Source organism: Triticum urartu, chromosome 1A (assembly GCF_056163025.1).
Source record: "Triticum urartu cultivar PI428250 chromosome 1A, HENAU_Tu73, whole genome shotgun sequence".
Lineage (NCBI taxonomy): Eukaryota > Viridiplantae > Streptophyta > Magnoliopsida > Poales > Poaceae > Triticum > Triticum urartu.
Genome location: NC_141873.1, coordinates 498751605 through 498776581, shown reverse-complemented (window position 1 = coordinate 498776581; position 24977 = coordinate 498751605). Strand labels below are relative to the sequence as shown.

The following is a 24977-nucleotide window of genomic DNA, read 5'->3' as shown; positions in this document are numbered from 1 at the left end:
GTCCCGATGCCTGACAGTATAAATCTAACGCTGTTTTCAGAGCTTCCACATTGTGTTGGTTGGCTTTCACGAGAATCAAAGAATCATCCGCAAAGAGAAGGTTTGTGATGGGCGGGGCATCTCTACAAACTTTTACTCCTGAAATAGTTCCAATTTCCTCCGCCCGTGTAAGTAGAGCATTCAATCCCTCTGTGCACAACAAGAAAAGGTATGGTGACAATGGGTCACCGTGCCTCAAACCCCTTGTTGGTTTAAAACTCTCGCTATCCTCCGCGTTAATCCTTACTCTGTATTCGACCATTGAGACGCATTGCATAATTAATTTCACCCAATCTTGACGGAAGCCCAGTCTCAGCATAATCTCCTTCAAAAAAGGCCACTCAACTATGTCATAAGCTTTGTGCATATCCAGTTTAATAGCACACAAGCCCTCTCTACCTTCTCTTTTATTTTTGATTGTGCGAAAACACTCATAAGCTATCAATATATTATCCGTTATTAGTCTGCCAGACACAAAAGCACTCTGAGTCGGGCTTATAATATCTGGCAGGAGAACCTTCAAGCGAAGGGCCACCATCTTTGCAATTATTTTATATACCACATTGCATAAACTGATCGGCCTAAATTGGGTTACTTTTTCCGGTGTGTTAACCTTTGGAATAATCACAATCGCAGTATCGTTCCAACCAGCTGGTATAGTACACGTATTGATGGCTTGTAGGACCTCCTCAACTAGATCGTCCCCTAGCATAGGCCAAAATCTTTTATAGAAGATAGCATGGAGTCCATCTGCCCTGGAGCTTTTAAGTCCCCAATCTCGAATAGCGCCTTGCGAACATCTTCAGCAGTATAAGGGGCAAGAAGAGCATTGTTCATTTCAGTCGTCACTCTCCTACGAACTAGGGACAAAAGCTCTTGATTTGGATGCTGGACTTCTGATGTGAAGAGTTTTGAAAAATAATCAGTAATGTGATTCTTCAGCTCCTTACCTTCTCTCCAAACCCCAGAATCATCTAAAAGTTTCTTTATATTATTTCTCTTTTTCCTAGCCGTGGCTGCGTTGTGGAAGAACGATGTATTACGATCCCCGTGCATCAACCAGTTTGCACGACCCCTTTGTAGCCAAAAAATTTCCTCTTGGTCCAATAGGTTCTCAATTACCACAATAATCTCCTTCTGTCGGCACCGTGATTCTGTGTTCAAGGGACCACGCCTCAGTCTCTCTAGCTCTTTTTTTAATTTATTAATTCTTCGCTTTGGGCCCTTGAGAGTTACACGATCTCAAGTGTGCAAATCGGCATGCACGGCTATCTTTCGATCAGCTAGTGAAGGGCTAATACTTGCTAACTTTGCTCTTTCCCAAGAAGCCTTAACAATTTCAGTAACAGTCTCTTCCTTTAACCACCTAGCTTCAAATTGCTTCACGCACCTCTTTGGTCGTCTGAAAATATTGTCATCCTCAGCGGCTTGATACAACACATTGGCCTACACAATAATTAGGGGATACAGTGGGAGAAGGTTAATGTTAGAACTGAGTATAAATAAGCCTTCACCACGCTCCTCGGAGACAAAACCTGCCATACAGTTTGCCCGTAGTTAGAACTTATAAGTTTTGAGCTTCTTTCTTGACTTGATTTTTTTCCCACATTACATGAACATATATTCACATGTGTAAGAACTTCTTAATAGTCTATATTTTTATTAATAATTGATTTTTAATACAAATATAGCTTTATATACTAGATCTTTTCTTAAAGATGTTATTCATATTACCTCCGTCACAAATTAGGTGTCTTAGATTTGTCCACATACGGCATCTTTTAGTGTATAATTAGGGATGGAGGGAGATGTAAGAAAATTTTCTTACATATATATCTTTTTATATCAAAACATTTTCTTATATCAGAACTTTCTTAAAAGACCTTTTTTCAAAGATGTTTCTATAAAAAATGCAAAAAAATATAAATATATAATTATTTATACACGGAAAAAATCAGATAGACAATGAACATTTTATTGATATGCATGAACATTTATACGTACATAAGTAAACAATCTTTCATCTTTCCAATATATTATTTTTCCATTTCTTTTTTTTATTCCCGCAAAAAAATCTGTTTTTTTACGACATTATTAAACCTATTATGCTCTCAAGCCATCGGCGTCTCTTTGATTCCCACCCCCTCATTGATCGTCAATGTAATTTTTTAGTAATCATTTGCCCCTTTATCAATTATCAGAAATAAGGGCAAGAAAGCCCACACCCATAGGCGGATTTCCAAACCACACAAATGGTGTGCTGGTTGTAGGGGTAGCGGGCTTCTAGATAGAGTATGCATCTATTTATTCGAACTTTGCCTAAGAAAAACAATTTATTCGTACTCCTTGGTTCATGGCAAAACCTTTAATCACTAAGCTTCTTCGACCAAGTCTTGATTCCTCCATCTCAGATTCAAGCCAAAGTTGCTTCCATTGTCTCAGCTTCAAACTGCTCGGCGAAAGAGATGGTCGAGCCCCCAAGGTAATGTCCAGCTGCATCATGAGCCACAAAAGTGACAGATTCCCAATCTATGTCTCTGCTCAGTCCAGTGTCCACATTTATCTTCACGAAATCACTGGAGGCGGATTCCATTTAGCTGCCACAGATACACGAGGAATAGCCACTCCCATCTCCGGTTTAGTCATTGATAGATATGAGAATAGTTGGTCGATGAAATTGTGTGCGACAAACGGGGACTTAAATATATTTTTCATGCATGGCCTTACTCCTAGCACGCAAACTGCCCATGGTCACGGATATTCTTGCAACATGTACAGGGTGAAGGTTTTCAATCAAGTTAAAGAACTAACTTCCAGCGCATCGCCCCCTTTGAAAATCCAGCATACCTCTCGTTTCCTCGTTGAGAAGAGCCCATACACACCTCACAATGGTGCACTCTAAGGGCATCTCCAGCCGTTGGCCTCCCAGTGGGCGCCTAAAATCACCGTCTGGGGATGAGCCGGTGTAAAAGTTAGGCCTGAAGACGAGTTGGTCCTCAGTCGCCGGCTCCAGGGCCGCCCCCAGACACGTTTTAAAATAAAAAAAGTTCGGCGAAGTTCGGCTTAAACACGATAAATTTCGGCCAAACACGATAAATTTCGGCACATTTCGGCGAAGTTCGCGGATTTTCATTACATAGCACATATATATAAACTAATCTAAAGGAAAAACTGGCTGAAGTCGTCGCCGTCGCCGCCATCGTCATCGTCGGCCTTCTCCTCCTTGACGCGGGCGCCCTTGCTGGACCCCTGCCCGGCGTCGCCATGGCGGACTGGTGACGGCGCATCGTTGTCGTCGTCGTCGCTGTCGTAGATGACGACGACTCCGCCTTCGTCGCGGCCGCGTCGACGCTCCGCGAAGCGAAGCAGGGCGGTGCACTGGCGCTCCTTCGTCTTCTCCAGGCGCTCCTTCTCCATCGCTATGGAGTCCCTGCGCGCCCATTCCAGGGCCGTGTCGTCGTCGTCGAGCTCCGTCGTCACCGGCGCGGCCGGCTCCTTCTTCACCGACGCGAGCCCCGGCTCCGTCTTCACCGGCGCGAGCCCCGGCTCCGTCCTTGGCTTGACGAAGCGCGGAGGAGGAGCCGACGAGTAGGCGCGCCGGCCGCCCTCGTTGATGACGATGCCGGCGCTGCAAGTGCGCCGGCCGAGCGGCGTCTCCGCCGCGGGCTCGGCCTTGACGCCAAGCAGGGCCGGAGTGCCGGAGGAGTGCGATGAAGATCAGGAGGAGGAAGAAGAGGAGGAGGACCCGAACCTCCTTGGCGCCCATGGCTCGGCGCGTCGGTGCTGCGCCGGGGCGGCCACCCTCGCCGGGTACGCAAACGGCGGGTCGTTGCCGCCCTCGAGGTACGTCAGCACGCCCTCGAGTGTGCGGCCGGGGACGCCCCACCACAGGTGGCGCCCCTCGCTGTTCTGCCGGCCGCCGACCACCGGCGCGCCGTTGGTGGACGCCAAGCGCTGCTGCTGGCGGCGCTTGAAATACGCCGCCCAAGCCGCGTGGTTGTCGGCGGCGTACTGGGAGAGGGAGAGTTGGGCGTCGATGAGGGAGGCGCGCACGACCTCGACTTCCTCGGCGAAGTACTTCGGCTTCGCCACGGCGTCGGGCAACGGGGGAATGGGCACTCCCCCGGCGCTGAGTCTCCACCCCGTCGGCCCGGCGCGCATGTCCGGCGGCGCCGGGATGTTCGCTTGGAACAGGAGTCAGGACTCCTGTTCGTGGAGCGAACGGCGGCCGAAGCCGTTGGCCGCCGCCTCGTCTCCGGTGAAGCGTTCTGCCATAGCGACGGGCTCGGGAGAGGTAGAGAGATAGAGGGAGGGGCTGGGCGGCGGCGCTCGGGAGAGGTAGGGAGAGGGAGGGGCTGGCCGGCGGCGAGGGGCGGGGCTGGTGTGGGCACAGGCGAGTGGAGGCCACCGGCTATATAGCCGCGCCGCGCCCGTGTGTACGCGTGCGAGGGAGGGGAGGCGTCGGCGCGCCGTCCCGTGACACACCGCCTGTGAGGAATCAATGGCAAGGCTGACCGGCGGCAGCCTTGGCATTGATTCCCCGCGGGAACCGAGGCCGTTGGGGGAAGACGAGGCGCCGTGTCACTGATGCGGCTGGCCCGCGGCTTTTTCGCGCCAAAACAGCTCGCCCCGGCGCCCCCGGGCGCGTTGGGCCCCGGGCATCCCCCAGCGCGCCGGATTCGGCCTGGGTCCGCCGGCGCTGTTTTCGATCGAGGCCGGCGAAAATCGGGCTCTTAAGGGCGCGACTAGGCCATTTTTTCGACACCAACGTAAAAAAATCGTTTGGGAAGGTCTTTCTGAGGGCGCGGCTGGAGATACCCTAACGAGTGGTGTTATGTATCTTCATCGCCACAGATGGAGCACATGTTTAATGATGCAATATTTATGTGTTTTATAGATCCACGAAAGAAAGGAATAGCGTGCCAATCTTCACAGAACAACACAACCTTTTGCTCGGATTTGCACTTGCTATAGCGCAGTAGACGGTTTTCCCCTCCGCCAATCGTCAGAATTCGCAGGTCTCCCTTCCAACTAGTCTTCCCTCTTACTTTATATATACTTAATAGAAGATGATGTGATGATCTCACTATGAATACCCGATGGCCTTTGGTTGCTAAGCCGAGAAGTCATCTAGTTGGTGTGTACTTAGCGGAGTCTGTACAATTTCCTCAACATCCATTGGCGGGAAGAAATCACGCAACTTTGTTTGTTTGACGTTTCTAACGATGCTTCGATAAATCCACTCAACAATATTGAACCTTCCACTGTTGGAATCCAATTCTCGTTACAAGCAGTAGTGATGGATTAGAGCCAAGTGACGCATCCCAAAAAGTCTTGATCTAGTAGATAGTATTTTGACCTGAGCATCTGAGCAGTACGGCTTCCTGGATCATGCAATATTCGACACGTCTAACCGGGCATGGCACGGCCCACCAAGTCCCGATTAGTAAATGGGCTGTGCCCTTTGCTAATCGGGCCGGCCCGTTCAGGCACGTAGGCCCAGATGACCACCTTCCTGGAGGACGAACCGTGCACCGTGCGCCGCGCACGTCCTATCCACACTCGCCCGGTCGATTCCACACACACCGCGCTCCAAGCTCTCCCACCGCAAGACCTCGCGCTCGCATCCATCCATGGCCGCGGCAGCCATCTCCCTCTGCGGCTCGCGCTGCGTCGGCCCGAGCCGGAAGCCCGAACCTCGCCTCGCCTCCCAAGCGGGCGCCGCGCCGTGCGCGACGCGGCCGTCGTCGTCGCGCCGAAGGCTGGTGGTCGCGGCCGCCAAGTCGTCGGGCAAGAAGGCGGACGAGAAGGTCCCCTCCTGGGCCCGGCCGGGCTCCGACGAGCCCCCGCCGTGGGCGCGCGACGAGGGCGGGGCCTCGGGGCAGGACGGCGAGGCCGCCCAGGTCCCGTTCTACGCCTACCTGCTCGCGTCCGCCGTGACGGCCATCGCCGCCGTACGTTCCTCCAACCCTTCTTTATCCCCCTTCTTCTCCTCCTCCTCCGCTCAAGGGATCCGCTGACCGTCGCGTCCGCGTGCAGATCGGGTCGATATTCGAGTACACGAACGGGCGGGCGGTGTTCGGCGTGGTGGGCACCGACAGCCCGCTCTACGCGCCCATCCTCGGCTTCTTCGCCGTCACCGGCATCCCGACCTCCGTACGTCCATCTTTTATACCCAGATCGATCCTACACTAAATTTGCACTTCTTGATCGAGGAGTTGTCTGGATTCCAGGGGTATCTGTGGTACAAGGCCGTGCAGACGGCGAACAAGGACGCCGAGGAGCAGGACCGCAGGGACGGCTTCCTCTGATTTGGTTTTCTTGGGAGAGCAATGAACACGCTGAACATACTTATGATGTACGCCCTGTGTTCATTAATACAAGACGTTTTGGCAGTTTAATTTGAACTGCCAAAACGTCTTATGTTAATGAACAGAGGTAGTGGTACTTAGTAGTATTCGTTTTTGGTAAATTTGTTGCCGATCGAGCAGAGCAGATGGGTTAGCACTGGAAAAACAGCAGCAGGTGGACTAAGAGCAGAAGATCTTGCCTGCTCCCTCCCTCCTCTGCACATGGAGCATTCGCTGTCTGAACTCTGCGTTTGAATGGAGGAAGTGTCCCCGTTCAGTTTTCCCTGAGATATCGTTGTGAGTGTGTATATGAAGGCTCATGAATATATCGAATCCATCAATGCACACTTGCAAGTTGCTGCGCAAAGTCGCCTTTGCTCTGAAGTTTCATTTTCTTTAACATGTAATCGTCTTTGTTCTAGAGTACCAGCCTTTTTTGCTGGTTGTGCTTAATGTTAACATAATCGAGCATAAACCCTCACGAGGCTAGGGGGTAATTACATTTGTTGCCATGCTGAATGCATGTCTAGCGACCATGTCCTTGTCTCTTCCCAGCGTTCAAGACCAACTAAATAGATCCTTGGGGCAGTTGGGTCTTGTCACTCTAGATGCATTGTTTTATATATGTCCTCTGATTACGTAGGTGTCCTTTTCTTTTTGCAAATTAGGATCTTTATTGATCATTATTTTTTTGCGGGGGAGGAGCTTTATTGATTAACCAAATCTTGGTAACAATCACGAGAAATACAATCTTGGATGAAGGCGAAAATACAGTTAAGCCAATAAGCCATGAACACCTCCTTTCAAGCAAGGATGGCGTGGCGACGGCGGCATCCTCGTGGTGGACCTGTCTCCTTCCAGCGGCGGCGTGGAGCTTGGGAGGTAGTTCAGGAGCGGATGCAGATTGTGGTCTGCATCGACGACATCTAGAAGACGGAACATGTGCTGGGTTCGTGGTTCGTGGATGGCAGATATGGTTTCCTCCTTCGGCGCCTTAGTCGTGGTGGGGTGTCAGATCTGGAGTTCGATGGCGTGTCCGGGGTGTTGCCCCGATCTGATTCGTTCAACGGCTGGCTTCACTTTTGGTGAGCCACCTTGGAGGTCCGCAAAGCTGTATATCAGCGATGGAGCCACGTCGAGCTCGGGTGAGGAGGTGATTGATACATCTCCGTCGTATCCACTTTTCCAAACACTTTTGCCCTTATTTTGGACTCTAACTTGCATGATTTGAATGGAACAAATTCGGACTGACGTTATTTTCAGCAGAATTGCCATGGTGTTATTTTTGTGCAGAAATAAAAGTTCTCGGAATGACCTGAAAATCAACGGAGAATTATTTTGGAATATATAAAAAATACTGGAATAAAGATTCACGTCAGGGGGGCCACACCCTAGCCATGAGGGTGGGGGCGCGCCCTACCTCCTGGGTGCGCCCCCTGCCTCGTGGGCCCCCTGACGCTCCACCGACCTTAACCTTGACTCCATATATTCACTTTCGGGGAGGAAAAAATCACAGAGAAGGATTCATCGCGTTTTACGATACGGAGCCGCCGCCAAGCCCTAAACACTCTCGGGGGGCTGATCTGGAGTTTGTTCGGGGCTCCAGAGAGGGGAATCCGCCGCCATCGTCATCATCAACCTTCCTCCATCACCAATTTCATGATGCTCACCGCCGTGCGTGAGTAATTCCATCGTAGGCTTGCTGGACGGTCACTGGCGGAGGAGCCCAGTGGGCAAGGTGTGGCAGCCGCCACACCTTGATTTGGCACCAACTTTATATATATATATATATATATATATAAGCATATACTTTTCTTCATGGAAATGCAAACATATACTGCTCGTTAGTTTTAGACCACGCTAGATTGATTCATCCAAACAAAGCTAGATGAAGCACATAAGTAGATCGAAAGCACACAGACTGGCAGCTTAATTGATGTGTTGCCCAGCACATGCCCATCTCACTACGTAGACGTACGCGAACCAGCTCGCTTTCACTGCACATGCCCATCTCACTACGTAGACGTATGCAAAATAACTATCTTTTGCATCTCTGAGGCCTAAAATACCTCTTCAACAGATAGTGTAGATGCAAATAATAATAATAATACATTTCCGTCTCCCGAAGATGCAAACCACAACACCTCACGGTGCAAATTTGCATCTACACCTCTAGGAGATGTAAAAGGAACGACAGTGTGTCAACCGCCCAACCGTCTTCATTGCACCTCCGCCAGCCCGCCCGCCGGTGATTTTTGCCCTGAAATGCGTCGCCGTCGCCTGTCGGCCCATCCCTGATCCCACCGCCGATAGCAGCGTTGAAAGGACATGCGGTGCCCCCATGTGTGGTTTTGGTAATTGATGACAATCTCTATGGACTAACCGTTGCCTTGAGTTATATTTGAAGCATTTGTCCATAGGATTGTCTTGAAGTCCATGTGTTGGTTTCAAGGAGTTTATGAGATGGCCAAAGTGCTTTTCAAGGAATTATCCAAAGATTGGTCATGTGTGAGTTGAGATGGCCAAAGTGCTTTTCAAGGAATTATCCAAAGATTGGTCATGTGTGAGTTGAGATGGCCAAAGTGCTTTTCAAGGAATTATCCAAAGATTGGTCATGTGTGAGTTGAGCTTATTGCAAGCATGTCTTGAAGAAGAAGATTGTGTGATCATTCATGTTTACCTTCAAGACATCATCCAAATGAAGAGAGTTGGAAAGATTCAATGTTGATCAAGACTAAGTCAAGAGTGAATCAAGTTGATCAACTCACAAAGCGTAGAAGAAGTACCGAGAGGGACCAAGTGATCCCATGGTATGGTAAGCATTGTCCATTAGGCTTTGTGTACTAACCCATGGTCTACGTGAGAGTTCTTTGTGGGGTTAGGTATGTTTCCATGGTCTTGCGTCAAGAGGAAGATCTCATACAACCCATGGAGGATGACATCAAGTGGTGATCGTCATCAAGTTTGCAGTGTGAAAGTTCAAGTGGAGCAACTCGAAGAGTGGCTCACCCATAATGGAGTATGGGGGAGCAATCAAGCTTGAAGCTTGCCGTCCATTCTGGTGTCAATGGAATTTTGAAGATGTGCCAAAGAGTGGCTCACCCATAGTGGAGTATGGGGGAGCAATCAACTAGTCTTCATCGAGCCAACACAATCAAGAAAGGTGGTCCAACTTGAGGAAGTCAAGATCGTCATCATCTAGCTCAAGTGGACTATGTGCAAGGCAAAGGTTTGTCCTTGATAGGTTTTCTATTTTACCGGTCTCATAGTGGTAGTTGGGAGACCGGGTTGTAGGATCGATTGCCGTACTATCAAGGGGGGCTCTCTAGGGAGTAGCTTGATCGTATCATTAGTCGAGAGCTCAAACCATTGCATCCTTGCATCATCTTTCTTGGTTCTTGTTTGGTTCCATTTGTGAGTCTTAGAGCTTATGGTCATCTTGATGACAAGCTTGAGTTCATCGAAAACGGAGTTCGCATGCATCTTCTATGATGTTTTCGGTGTTGGAGGTTTTACCGATCTTATCCAAGGAAGGGTTCTCACCATTTTATTATGGTCCTTTTCTCATTTGCTTCTTATTGATATTTCTCTCAAGATTGTGTTAGCCCTTGTCATTAGCTTTCCAACAAACTTGGTTTCATTGAATTCGGAGCTCGTATGCGAAAGTTGTGGCTGTTTTGATATTGCCTGTTTTACACAGAGAGGTTGTACCGCCCCATGGAGAGGTTGTACCGCTTGACCGGTACAACCGGTGTTTGGAGCGGTTGTACCGCTCCAGAATTGGTCCGGAGGTTGTACCGGTCATGTACCGCTCTACCACCGGACTGGTCTCTGTTGTGGTGCGGTTGTGGGCCGGTTGTACCGCTTATTGCCTGTTACCGGTTGTACCGGTGCTCATAGAGGTTGTACCGCTCCTATGTTATTCTGTACATAACGGGCAGATTCGTGGGGACCTATTTAAGGGGGTCTTCTTCCCCAATGGTTCCCCATCTCTTGAGCTTGTTTTTGCCCCCATTGTTGACCTTCTTTGAGCTTGCTAACTCTCACTCCCTCCATGGATTCTTGCTAGTTTTTGAGGGAAAAGAGAGAGGAGATCTAGATCCACATTTCCACCAATCACTTTCTCCTCTATGTGAGGGGAACCCCTTGGATCTAGATCTTGGAGTTCTTGGTGTTCTCCTTCTTGTTCTTCCTCTCATTTTCCTCCCTAGCATTAGTTGCTCTGGTGGGATTTGAGAGAGAAGGACTTGGGCACTCCGTGTGCCCTTGCCATTGCATTTGGTGCATCGGTTTGAGTTCTCCACGGTGATACGTGGAAGTGAAGTTTGAGAAGCTTATTACTCTTGGGTGTTTGGGCACCCTAGAGCTTGTTCCTCTTGGGTGCCTTGGCGCCCTAGACGGTTGGTGTTGTTCGGAGCTCAATCATTATGGTGTAAAGCTCCGGGCAAGCGTCGGGGTCTCCAATTAGGTTGTGGAGATCGCCCTGAGCAATTTGACGGGTACCGGTGACCGCCCCCAAGGGTTGCCAAAGTGTACGGGTTCGGTGACCGCCCCCAAGGGTTGCCATTTGTACGGGTTCGGTGACCGCCCTCAAGGGTCCCTTAGTGGAATCACGACATCTTGCGTTGTGCGAGGGCGTGAGGAGATTACGGTGGCCCTAGTGGCTTCTTGGGGAGCATTGTGCCTCCACGCCGCCCCAAACGGAGATTAGCATCCGCAAGGGTGTGAACTTCGGGATACATCATCGTCTCCGCGTGCCTCGATTATCTCTTACCCGAGCTCTTTACTTATGCACTTTACTTTGTGATAGCCATATTGTTTCTTGTCTTATATCTTGCTATCACATAGTTGCTTATCTTGCTTAGCATAAGTTGTTGGTGCACATAGGTGAGCCTAGTTGTTTTAGGTTTTGTGCTTGACAAATTAACCGCTAGGTTTATTCCGCATTTGTTCAAGCCTAAATCGTAATTATTTTAAAACGCCTATTCACCCCCCTCTAGGCGACATCCACGATCTTTCAATTGGTATCAGAGCCTCGTCTCTCTTTATTGGGCTTAACCGCCTAGAGAGTAAGGATGTCGACTAGGGGTTTAGGATTCTCTGACACTCTTAGTTTCGATGGCACAAATTTTGATGTTTGGGTAATTCGCATGCTTAATCTCTTTAGGGTCATGGACCCAAATTTAGAGCGAATTGTAGATATGGGTTTTTCTCCTCCAAAGGATCCCCAAAGATTATCTTTAGAGGACGAGAAAAACTCTTATCTCAATGCTCAAGCTTCTAATGTGCTTTTCGATGCTTTGAGCAATGTAGTTATATTTCAACTCATGCCGTTCCGGGATGCTCATGAGTTGTGGACAAAGCTTCAAGAAAAATATGGTGTGTCCAAGATTTGTGGGGATGATTGTTCTCCCTCCACCTTCGGTCGTATAGTCTTCTCAACTTCTTCTACTTCACCTACATGTGGTTTGCCACAAGGTAATGATATGGTGAGTAGTGTTGGTCATTGCAATAATGATAGTATGCTTATTGTGGATGATCCTTCATCACTATCTTATTGCAATGCTCCTTCTTTGGACTTTAACACTTCGAGCACTCTAAATGTTTCACATGATTGTGTTAAAAGTTCTTGCATATCTTGTAGAAATTGCTTGCTCAAATCTCATGATGATATGCTTGCTATGTCTTGTTGCCATGATAAAAATGTATCTATTTCCTCGAGTTGTTGTGCTAACAGTGTAGAGGAAACCCAACACTCCATGGAACAAGATGTGGTCTTGAACGGTGCTTCAAGGGATCCTACATCATCATCGGTTGCTTTTTGCCTTATGGCCAAGGCTTCAAAGGTATCTCCCACTTTGAATCCCAATATATCTTGTGATAATATTGATGATGGCAAGAGTGATGATGATGTCGATTATGATGAAGAGAATGATGATGTTGCCTCCTTAAAAGTTAAGGGGGAAATAATTTTTAAAGCTCTTCTGAAGAATAAAATTGCTCGTTCCAACTTCATGGAAATCATGTCTATTGCTATTGAGGGCAAGGAATATATTGATGAGTTGGAATCTCGTCTTGAGGAGCATGAGGTCACCATTGATAAAATGGAAGGTCATGAGAGTGATTACGCTAATGAGATTGCAGACCTCTCTCAAGCTCTTGAACTTGAACAAACCACCAAGGAATCTCTTGAGGAGACTTTTGCTCTAGAGTTATCTAGAGTGAAGGAATCTCATGATAGAGCTCTTGAGGTGGCCAATGTTTTTGAAACTAAAAATGCTAAGCTTGAAGTTGCTCATGCTGGACTCCTTGAGGATTTTGAGCACCTCGAAAATGGCTCAAGGGTCATCAAGGGTGAGCTCATCAAACTCACCGAGTCTCATGCTCAACTTGAAGCTTCATATTCAAAAGAGCTTGCCAAGTTGTCTTCTCCTCTTGTTTCTAATGATGATGCTTGTGCCACTAACTCTATCTCTTGTGAAGCATCCATATTGAAGGAGAATGTTGAGCTAAGGGCTCAACTTGAGTTGCTATCTAGCAATTATGGGATGTTGGAAGAAAATCATGTAAAGCTCACAAGCTCTCATGATTATCTTCTAGTATCCCATAATGTGCTAAAGTTAGCTCATGAGACCATGCTTGCTAAGGTAACATCTAGTGAGCCTCATGTGGATACTAGCACCACTTTTATTCAAAATGCTATATTGCCTTGTGCTAGTCCTCGCGATTCATCCATGCATAACATTGGTACATCTTGTGATGAATTGCTTTCCTTGCCTTGTTGCTCTAATGATGAAGCTTATACTTCCTCTAGTACTTGTGTTGAGACTAACCATGTAGAGGAAATCAAAGAGCTCAAGGACCAAGTCACTTCTTTGAAGAAAGACTTGGAAAAGAGTCATGAAGGGAAATTTACTCTCAACAACATCTTGAGCGTGCAAAAATCCCCCAATGACAAAGGTGGCTCCAACAAGAAGAAGAAGTCCAAGGTGAACAAAAGGAAGGGCCAAGAACAAGTCAAGAATTCGGCCAAGATTGTTTGCTTCAAGTGCAAAGTAGAAGGGCATCATGTTAGATCTTGCCCATTGAAGAAGAAGCCCATTAGTGACAAGCAACAAGGGAAGCGGCCACAAGTACACTCTCATTCTCAACCTCAAGTTGAAGGAAAGCCTCTTCCCAAGAAGACTCAAGCTTATGCTTCTCAAGTTGAGAAATCAAGTGAGAAGAAAGTGAAGAGTAGACGTTGCTACCTATGTCGCAAGAAAGGTCACCTCGCCTCTTCATGCACTAGTGGTAACTTATCCAACCCAATTATTATTGATGATGTTTATTCTCTTGGGAAGGATAAGGTTGGCAATGTGGTTGCAAAGTTTGTTGGTACTCAAAGTGGTTTGAAGCAAAGAACCATTTGGGTAGCCAAGCCTATTGTGACTAACCTCTTAGGACCCAACTTGTTTGGGGACCAACAAGCTCAAACTTGATCAATAGGTGATGTTGGAGGTCATTGGAGACTTGGCTACATTATGAAGAATTAAGGGTACTTCATCATTCTTATTGTCTCAAGCCAAGTCAATTGAATCATCAAGATTATATCTTATATCCAATGTGCCTCCTTGCGGTAACTTGTACCTCAATTGCTTACATTGAAAGTTACTTGCCCCCTTGCATGTTTTGGTTTTGTTCCTTGCATGTGTGTGTATATGTTGTGCTGCCAACTTGATTATCTTGAGCAATCAAGTATGTGTGTGTTGGTTTGCACATCATGTACGTGTGTGTCATGCGTTGAGCCTTTTGCATCTTGTTTATTTCTTAGTTGGCTCTTGTGAGAGATTAATGGAATATCCCATTATGGGGGAGTGATGTGCTTTGTGCACCTCACAATCCTATAAATGTGTGTACATGAGTAATACCATCTAGTATTGATATTTCAAGATTATCTAGTCGCTATGTGGTATGTCTTCTCATGAGAAATTCAAATTCTAAATAGTCCATTAATTATCCCTTGTTGGATCCTTTTATTTTCCTCTTGTTTATCCTTATTGGTATCACATTATGGGGGAGTAATATGCTATGTGTATATTACCAGCCTAGAAAATGTGTACATTTGAGATATTGTCACCTAGAGTTGATATTGTAAATTATCTTGTTCCTAGGTGGCATGTTAGCTCTACAAGTTGCAATTTGCTTTTGTTTGGTGTGATGATGTCGGATATCCTTGTTATCTACCACCAGGAATTATACCCAAATACTTCTTGTCTTTTGACAATTGGTACTCACTTATGTGTGGTAGAAATTATTGATCATCTTTACATTGGCCTTTGCTTTTATTTACTTTATCTCTTGCCTAGGGTTGTGTCAACTCCCATTGTATTCCATACCACTTGTGGATCTTGTTAATTTCTTGACCTTGTCTAGTGTTTTCTAGATATAGTGAAAGTGGTGATCCCACCTCGTGCATTTTGTATTCAAATGCAAATTCTCTATAATGCACTAGTCTTGGGGGAGCTATCCTATTCTCTATAAAACACTCATCTTGTGATCCTTATCAAGTGTGTGTTTGTGGAAGGCAAGCCGTTTCTTTTTGGTGCTTTGTGCCATCATGAAACTTTGTAGAGGGCTTGGTTTGTTTGGAGCCATTCTCTCTTTTGGGAGTTTGACATCTTTCTTTTTGAGTGTATCAATGGATATCTCATTCCTTGATGTATCTTTTATGGATATCCTCCAAGTGATGATTTATTCATTTGGTATCTTTTCTTCGCTTGGTATTTCTTTGTCTTTTGGTCTCGGTTCTTGAAAGTCTTGAGCATGCATATTTACTTCTTGTAGTTTCTTTGGCATGTTTTCTTTCTTTGACCCAATATATAGGGGAAACTCCACCAAGTCTCAAATTGGATGAGATCTGCATGAAATTCATTTTCATATCTATATGCACATATTTATGTGGAGTTTGTCCTATGTGTTGTTGGTTCTCTAACTCTTTGGTCCCAATGAGTTTGGGTACCATTTTGTTTGTGTTGTTGTTCTAGGAACAAGTGGAGATGCATTGGATGCTCGGCTCACACACAAGGAAGGTGTTGTCACCATGTGCTTATTGGAGTCAAGCTAGGATGATCAATGAACTACTTTGTACCTTCAATTGGTATCTACTACATCCTTCCAATGTTATCTCGGTAACAAGTATCTTCATATACTTCATGCACACATTTCTTGCATCAACCTTGTGTAGGTTGTATCATGGCATGTTATCCATTCTTTCTTGTGATACTTGTTTCCTTTCTCAAAGCATCCCAACAATGATGTCTTGTTGCTAGTTGTGATGTCTTTGATGTTCGTGTGGTTGGAATTCATTTATATACAATAAGACCATATCTAGCCATGTGCTATGCTCTCAAGCAAATATCTTATTGGTATATGTATGACTTCATTTTGGATATCTTGTTCCTTCGTGTTGTAACTATTTCGGGTGTACATCCTTCTTTGTAGATATATATATCATCATGATTTCGTCTACCTAGAATCTTATACACTTGAGAGAAGTTGCATATCTAGATGATATCCTTTCTTTCACGTCCACCTTGTCTTTCTTATGTTATTTCTTTGGTGGCTCTGTGAAAGCTTTTGCCTTGAGTGCGTGTCTTCTATCGTTGCATCTTGATGCACTCGTGTGTGGTGAAGATTATTTTCCTCATGCTTATCTTTACGAGGTTTTTAATTGGCATCCCTTGTCTTGATGTGCTTTTCATCTTCTATCTTCACCGCAGGTTGTCACAAGCATAGGTTCTCTATATGCGTATTAGTAAGCTTGTGAACCCATTTGCTAGTTGTGTGTGGGAATGATAGGCCTTGCACCGTGTGCCTCATTCTTTGAAGACTTTATTGTTGCTTAATGTTCTTCTATACATTAGTCTTCTCAAGTGCATTGCCTTGACTCACACACATCTTTTTGGTTGAGCCCACTCTTAAGTTGGCTCTCTTACTTGTTGCTCAACCATGTGTTTGTTACATGTACTAGGCTTAGTTTCCTATATGCTCACTTGCACTTGTTGTAAGTTTCTATTGATTTGGGGGAGCTGTGATCCTATTTTGTGCAATTTGTATCCAAATACAAAAATTCTTATGTGTGCACAAATCATGGGGAGCTTCTCTAGTTTCTTTAGAACACTCCTTGGCTCATATCATAATATCCTTTATTCATGTAGCTCGTAGGATCTTTGGTCTAGTTGGTTCAATTGATACCCGTTGATTGCTTGCTTCAATTGGTACCTTTTGATTGCTTGATTGCTTGTTTCTTTCTTTGTTATGCCCTTGTGGCATATCATTCCTTTAGCAATCTTGGTGCCTCAATATAGTTGGTCTTCCTCCAAGTATTACCGTTGGATATGTGTATTGCATTCCACTCTCTTATTGAGAAATACACAACTTATGGAGGAACATAATTTATATTGGCCTTCTAAGCTTTTCGCCCATTTCGGCAATCGATGCCAATGGGGGAGAAGTTTCAGAGAGTTTTGTGGATAAGTTTAGAGAGTTTTTTTTCTTCTTGCTTTGGTTTTGTACCTAAGCATTTGCATCTCATACACATGCATTGTTGGTTGTTGCGTTGCATGGTGATAAATAATTCCTTATATAAACTCTCTTGAAAGTGATTGTCATCAATTACCAAAATGGGGGAGATTGAAAGGACATGCGGTGCCCCCATGTGTGGTTTTGGTAATTGATGACAATCTCTATGGACTAACAGTTGCCTTGAGTTATATTTGAAGCATTTGTCCATAGGATTGTCTTGAAGTCCATGTGTTGGTTTCAAGGAGTTTATGACATGGACAAAGTGCTTTTCAAGGAATTATCCAAAGATTGGTCATGTGTGAGTTGAGATGGCCAAAGTGCTTTTCAAGGAATTATCCAAAGATTGGTCATGTGTGAGTTGAGCTTATTGCAAGCATGTCTTGAAGAAGAAGATTGTGTGATCATTCATGTTTACCTTCAAGACATCATCCAAATGAAGAGAGTTGTAAAGATTCAATGTTGATCAAGACTAAGTCAAGAGTGAATCAAGTTGATCAACTCACAAAGCGTAGAAGAAGTACCTGTTGGAAATATGCCCTAGAGGCAATAATAAATTGATTATTATTATATTTCCTTGTTCATGATAATCGTTTATTATCCATGCTAGAATTGTATTGATAGGAAACTCAGATACATGTGTGGATACATAGACAACACCATGTCCCTAGTAATCCTCTAGTTGACTAGCTCGTTGATCAATAGATGGTTACGGTTTCCTGACCATGGACATTGGATGTCGTTGATAACGGGATCACATCATTAGGAGAATGATGTGATGGACAAGACCCAATCCTAAGCATAGCACTAGATCGTGTAGTTCGTATGCTAAAGCTTTTCTAGTGTCAAGTATCATTTCCTTAGACCATGAGATTGTGCAACTCCCGGATACCGTAGGAGTGCTTTGGGTGTGCCAAACATCACAACGTAACTGGGTGGCTATAAAGGTACACTACAGGTATCTCCGAAAGTGTCTGTTGGGTTGGCACGAATCGAGACTGGGATTTGTCACTCCGTGTGACGGAGAGGTATCTCTGGGCCCACTCGGTAGGAAATCATCATAATGTGCACAATGTGATCAAGGAGTTGATCACGGGATGATGTGTTATAGAACGAGTAAAGAGACTTGCCGGTAACGAGATTGAACAAGGTATCGGGATACCGACGATCGAATCTCGGGCAAGTATCGTACCACTAGACAAAGGGAATTGTATACGGGATTGATTAAGTCCTTGACATCGTGGTTCATCCGATGAGATCATCGTGGAACATGTGGGAGCCAACATGGGTATCCAGATCCCGCTGTTGGTTATTGACCGGAGAACGTCTCGGTCATGTCTGCATGTCTCCCGAACCCGTAGGGTCTACACACTTAAGGTTCGATGACGCTAGGGTTATAAAGGAAGTTTGTATGTGGTTACCAAATGTTGTTCGGAGTCCCGGATGAGATCCCGGACGTCACGAGGAGTTCCGGAATGGTCCGGGGGTAAAGATTTATATATGGGAAGTCCTGTTTTGGTCACCGGAAAGGTTTCGGGGTTTATCGGTAATGTACCGGGACCACCGAAGGGGTCCGGGGGTCCACCGGGGGGCCATGGGCCCCAGAGGCATACATGGGCCAAGTGTGAGAAGGCACCAGCCCCTAGGTGGGCTGGGGCGCCTCCCACTAAGGCCCATGCGCCTAGAAGGGGAGAGGGGGCAAACCCTAAGGGTAGATGGGCCCTAAGGCCCATACTCCCTGCGCTTCCCTCTCCTCCCCCCTTGTGGCCGCCACCCATAGATGGGTTTGGGGCTGCCGCCCCTCTAGGGGTGGGAACCCTAGAGGGGGCGCACCCTCCTCCCCTTCCCCTATATATATGAGGCCTAGGGGCTGCCCAATACACGCGATCTGATCTCTGCCTGTTGGTGCAGCCCTCCCTCTCTTTCTCCTCATATCTCGCGGTGCTTGGCGAAGCCCTGCAGGATTGCCACGCTCCTCCATCACCACCACGCCGTTGTGCTGCTGCTGGATGGAGTCTTCCTCAACCTCTCCCTCTCTCCTTGCTGGATCAAGGCATGGGAGACGTCACCGGGCTGTACGTGTGTTGAACGCGGAGGTGCCGTCCGTTCGGCACTAGGATCATCGGTGATTTGGATCACGACGAGTACGACTCCATCAACCCCGTTCTCTTGAACGCTTCCGCTTAGCGATCTACAAGGGTATGTAGATGCACTCTCCTTCCCCTCGTTGCTAGTTTCTCCATAGATAGATCTTGGTGACACGTAGGAAAATTTTGAATTTATGCTACGTTCCCCAACAGTGGCATCATGAGCTAGGTCTATGCGTAGTTTCTATGCACGAGTAGAACACAAAGTAGTTGTGGGCATTGATTTTGTTCAATATGCTTACCGTTACTAGTCCAATCTTGATTCGGCGGCATTGTGGGATGAAGCGGCCCGGACCAACCTTACACGTACGCTTACGTGAGACCGGTTCCACCGACTAACATGCACTAGTTGCATAAGGTGGCTGGCGGGTGTCTGTCTCTCCCACTTTAGTCGGATCGGATTCGATGAAAAGGGTCCTTATGAAGGGTAAATAGCAATTGGCATATCACGTTGTGGTCTTTGCGTAGGTAAGAAACGTTCTTGCTAGAAACCCATAGCAGCCACGTAAAACATGCAAACAACAATTAGAGGACGTCTAACTTGTTTTTGCAGGGTATGCTATGTGATGTGATATGGCCAAAAGGATGTGATGAATGATATATGTGATGTATGAGATTGATCATGTTCTTGTAATAGGAATCACGACTTGCATGTCGATGAGTATGACAACCGGCAGGAGCCATAGGAGTTGTCTTTATTTATTTATGACCTGCGTGTCAACTTAAACGTCATGTAATTACTTTACTTTATTGCTAACCATTAGCTGTAGTAGTAGAAGTAATAGATGACGTGACAACTTCATGGAGACACGATGATGGAGATCATGATGATGGAGATCATGGTGTCATGCCGGTGACAATGATGATCATGGAGCCCCGAAGATGGAGATCAAGAGGAGCAAAGTGATATTGGCCATATCATGCCACTATTTGATTGCATGTGATGTTTATCATGTTGATACATCTTATTTGCTTAGAACGACGGTAGTAAATAAGATGATCCCTCGTTAAAATTTCAAGAAAGTGTTCCCCCTAACTGTGCACCGTTGCGACAGTTTGTTGTTTTGAAGCACCACGTGATGATCGGGTGTTAGATTCTAACGTTCGAATACAACGGGTGTTGACGAGCCTAGCATGTACAGACATGGCCTCGGAACACATGCAAACACTTAGGTTGACTTGACGAGCCTAGCATGTACAGACATGGCCTCGGAACACAGAAGACCGAAAGGTCGAGCATGAGTCGTATAGAAGATACGATCAACATGAAGATGTTCACCGATGTTGACTAGTCCGTCTCACGTGATGATCGGACACGGCCTAGTTGACTCGGATCATGTAATCACTTAGATGACTAGAGGGATGTCTATCTGAGTGGGAGTTCATAAGATGAACTTGTTTATCCTAAACATAGTCAAAAGGATTTTGCAAATTATGTCATAGCTCGCGCTTCAGTTCTACTGTTTAGATATGTTCCTAGAGAAAAATTAGTTGAAAGTTGATAGTAGCAATTATGCGGACTAGGTCCGTAAACTGAGGATTGTCCTCATTGCTTCATAGAAGGCTTGTGTCCTTAATGCACCGCTCAGTGTGCTGAACCTCGAACGTTGTCTGTGGATGTTGCAAACATCTGACATACACATTTTGATAACTACGTGATAGTTCAGTTAAACGGTTTAGAGTTGAGGCACCGAAGACGGTTTTGAAACGTCGCAAAACATATGAGATGTTTTGAGGGCTGAAATTGGGATTTCAGGCTCGTGCCCACGTCAAGGGGTATAAGACCTCCGACGATTTTCTTAGCCTGCAAACTAAGGGAGAAAAGCTCAATTGTTGAGCTTGTGCTCAGATTGTCTGAGTACAACAATCATTTGAATCGAGTGGGAGTTGATCTTCCAGATGAGACAGTGATGTTTCTCCGAAGTAATTACCACCAAGCTGCTAGAGCTTCGTGATGAACTATAATCGGGGACATATATGATGATCCTTGAAATATTCGCGATGTTTGACACCGCGAAAGTAGAAATCAAAAGGAGCATCAATTCTTGATGGTTGGTGAAACCACTAGTTTCAAGAAGGGCAAGGGCAAGAAGGGATACTTCATGAAACGGCAATTTAGCTGCTGCTCTAGTGAAGAAACCCAAAGTTGAACCCAAACCCGAGACTAAGTGCTTCTGTAATAAGGGGAACAGCCAGTGGAGCAGAATTACCCTAGATACTTGGTAGATGAGAAGGCTGGCAAGGTCGATAGAAGTATATTGGATGTATTATGTTAATGTGTACTTTACTAGTACTCCTAGTAGCACCAGGGTATTAGATACCGGTTCGGTTGCTAAGTGTTAGTAACTCGAAATAAAAGCTACGGAACAAACGGAGACTAGCTAAAGGTGAGCTAACGATATGTGTTGGAAGTGTTTCCAAGGTTGATATGATCAAGCATCGCACGCTCCCTCTACCATCGAGATTGGTATTAAAACCTAAATAATTGTTATTTGGTGTTTGCGTTGAGCATAGACATGATTGGATTATGTCTATCGCGATACGGTTATTCATTTAAGGAGAATAATGGTTACTCTGTTTATTTGAATAATACCTTCAATGGTCTTACGCCTAAAATGAATGGTTTATTGAATCTCGATCGTAGTAATACACATGTTCATGCCAAAAGATATATGATAGTAATGATAGTACCACCTACTTGTGGCACTGCCACGTAAGTCATATCAGTATAAAACGCATGAAGAAGCTCCATGTTGATGGATCTTTGGGCTCACTCGTTTTTGAAAGGTTTGAGACATGCGAACCATGTCTATTGGTGTATATGCATGAAGAAACTCCATGCAAATGGACCGTTTGGACTCACTTGATTTTGAATCACTTGAGACATGCAAATCATACCACATGGGCAAGATGACTGAAAGCCTCGTTTTCAGTAAAATGGAACTAGAAAGCAACTTGTTGGAAGTAATACATTTTGATGTGTGCAATCCAATGAGTGCTGAGGCGTGTAGTGGATATCGTTATGTTCTTACTTCACAGATGATTTGAGTAGATGTTGAGTATATTTACTTGATGAATCACGAGTCTGAATTATTGAAAGGTTCAAGTAATTTCAGTGTGAAGTTGAAAGATCATCGTGACAAGAGGATAAAAGATCTATGATATGATCATAGAGATGAATATTTGAATTACGAGTTTGGCACAGAATTAAGACATTGTGGAAATTGTTTCACAACTAATACAGCCTGGAACACCATAGTGTGATGGTGTGTCCGAACATCATAACTGCACCCTATTGGATATGATGCATACCATGATGTCTCTTATCGAATTACCACGATAGTTTATGGGTTAGGCATTAGAGACAACCACATTCACTTTAAATAGGGCACCACGTAATTCTGATAAGATGACACCGTATGAACTATGGTTTAGAGAAACCTAAGCTGTCATTTCTTAAAAGGTTTGGGGCTGCGACGCTTATGTGAAAAAGTTTCAGACTGATAAGCTCGAACCCAAAGCGGATAAATGCATCTTCATAGGACACCCAAAACAGTTGGGTATACCTCCTGTCTCAGATCCGAAAGCAATAAGGGATTGTTTCTAGAATCGGGTCCTTTCTCGAGGAAAAGTTTCTCTCGAAAGAATTGAGTGGGAGGATGGTGGAGACTTGATGAGGTTATTGAACCGTCTCTTCAACTAGTGTGTGGCAGGGCACAGGAAGTTGTTCCTGTGGCACCTACACCAATTGAAGTGGAAGCTTATGATAGTGATCATGAAACTTCAGATCAAGTCACTGCCAAACCTCGTGGGATGACAAGGATGCGTACTACTTCAGAGTGGTACGTAATCCTGTCTTGGAAGTCATGTTGCTAGACAACAATGAACCTACGAGCTATGGAGAAGCGATGGTAGGCCCGGATTCCGATAAATGGCTCGAGGCCATATAATCCGAGAGAGGATCCATATTTGAAAACAAAGTGTAGACTTTGGAAGAACAGCTCGATGGTCGTAAGGCTGTTGAGTGCAGATGGATTTTAAAAGGAAGACGGACAATGATGGTAAATGACACCATTAGAAAGCTCGACTTGTCGTTAAGATGTTTTTCGACAAGTTCAAGGAGTTGACTACGGTGAGACTTTCTCACTCGTAGCGATGCTAAGAGTCTGTTGGAATTATATTAGCGATTACTGCGTTATTTATGAAATATTGCAGATAGGATGTCAAAACATTGTTTCCTCGATGATTTTCTTGAGGAAAGGTTGTATGTGATACAACCGGAAGGTTTTGTCAATCCTGAAAGATGCTAATAAGTATGCAAAGCTCCAGCTATCCTTCTGAGGACTGGAGTAAGCATCTCGGAGTTGGAATGTATGCTTTGATGAGATGATCAAAGATTTTGGGTGTATACAAAGTTTATGAGAAACTTGTATTTCCAAAGAAGTGAGTGGGAGCACTGTAGAATTTCTGATGAGTATATGTTGTTGACATATTGTTGATCAGAAATGACGTAGAATTTCTGGAAAGCATATAGGGTTATTTGGAAAGTGTTTTTCAATGGAGAGCCTGGATTAAGCTACTTGAACATTGAGCATCAAGATCTATAAGGATAGATAAAAATGCTTAATGGTACTTTCAAATGAGCACATTCCTTGACATGATCTTGAAGGTGTTCAAGATGGATCAGTCAAAGAAGGAGTTCTTGCCTGAGTTGTAAGGTATGAAGTTAAGACTTAAAGCTCGACCACGGTAGAATAGAGAGAAAGGACGAAGGTCGTCCCCTATGCTTAAGACGTAGGCTCTACAGTATGCTATGCTGTGTACCGCACCTGAAGTGTGCCTTGCCATGAGTCAGTCAAGGGGTGCAAGAGTGATCCAAGAATGGATCACAGGACAGCGGTCAAAGTTATCCTTAGTAACTAGTGGACTAAGGAATTTTCTCGATTATGGAGGTGGTAAAAGAGTTCGTCGTAAAGGGTTACGCCGATGCAAACTTTGACACTAATCCAGATTATTCTGAGTAGTAAACTGGATTCGTATAGTAGAACAGTTATTTGGAATAGCTCCAAATAGAGTGTGGTAGCTGCATCTAGGAGATGACATAGAGATTTGTAAAGCACACACGGATCTGAAAGGTTCAGACCCGTTGACTATAACCTCTCTCACAAGCATAACATGATCAAACCCAGATCTCATCGAGTGTTAATCACATGGTAAATGTGAACTAGATTATTGACTCTAGTAAACTCTTTGGGTGTTAGTCACATGGGGATGTGACCTTGAGTGTTAATCACATATCGATGTGAACTAGATTATTGACTCTAGTGCAAGTGGGAGACTGTTGGAAATATGCCCTAGAGGCAATAATAAATTGATTATTATTATATTTCCTTGTTCATGATAATCGTTTATTATCCATGCTAGAATTGTATTGATAGGAAACTCAGATACATGTGTGGATACATAGACAACACCATGTCCCTAGTAAGCCTCTAGTTGACTAGCTCGTTGATCAATAGATGGTTACGGTTTCCTGACCATGGACATTGGATGTCGTTGATAACGGGATCACATCATTAGGAGAATGATGTGATGGACAAGACCCAATCCTAAGCATAGCACTAGATCGTGTAGTTCGTATGCTAAAGCTTTTCTAATGTCAAGTATCATTTCCTTAGACCATGAGATTGTGCAACTCCCGGATACCGTAGGAGTGCTTTGGGTGTGCCAAACATCACAACGTAACTGGGTGGCTATAAAGGTACACTACAGGTATCTCCGAAAGTGTCTGTTGGGTTGGCACGAATCGAGACTGGGATTTGTCACTCCGTGTGACGGAGAGGTATCTCTGGGCCCACTCGGTAGGACATCATCATAA

At 45.3% G+C, this 24977-nt stretch overlaps 1 protein-coding gene across 1 annotated transcript; it reads left to right on the top strand.

Moving 5' to 3' along the window:
* Nucleotides 1-5573: 5573 nt before the first annotated feature.
* LOC125527121 (uncharacterized) lies at nucleotides 5574-6810 on the top strand. The gene is made up of 3 exons (XM_048691688.2): nucleotides 5574-5993; nucleotides 6079-6195; nucleotides 6273-6810. Exons 1-3 carry the CDS (start codon nucleotides 5673-5675, stop codon nucleotides 6348-6350), a joined length of 516 nt encoding a protein of 171 aa, XP_048547645.1. The 5' UTR covers nucleotides 5574-5672; the 3' UTR covers nucleotides 6351-6810.
* The last annotated feature ends 18167 nt before the right edge of the window (nucleotides 6811-24977 follow it).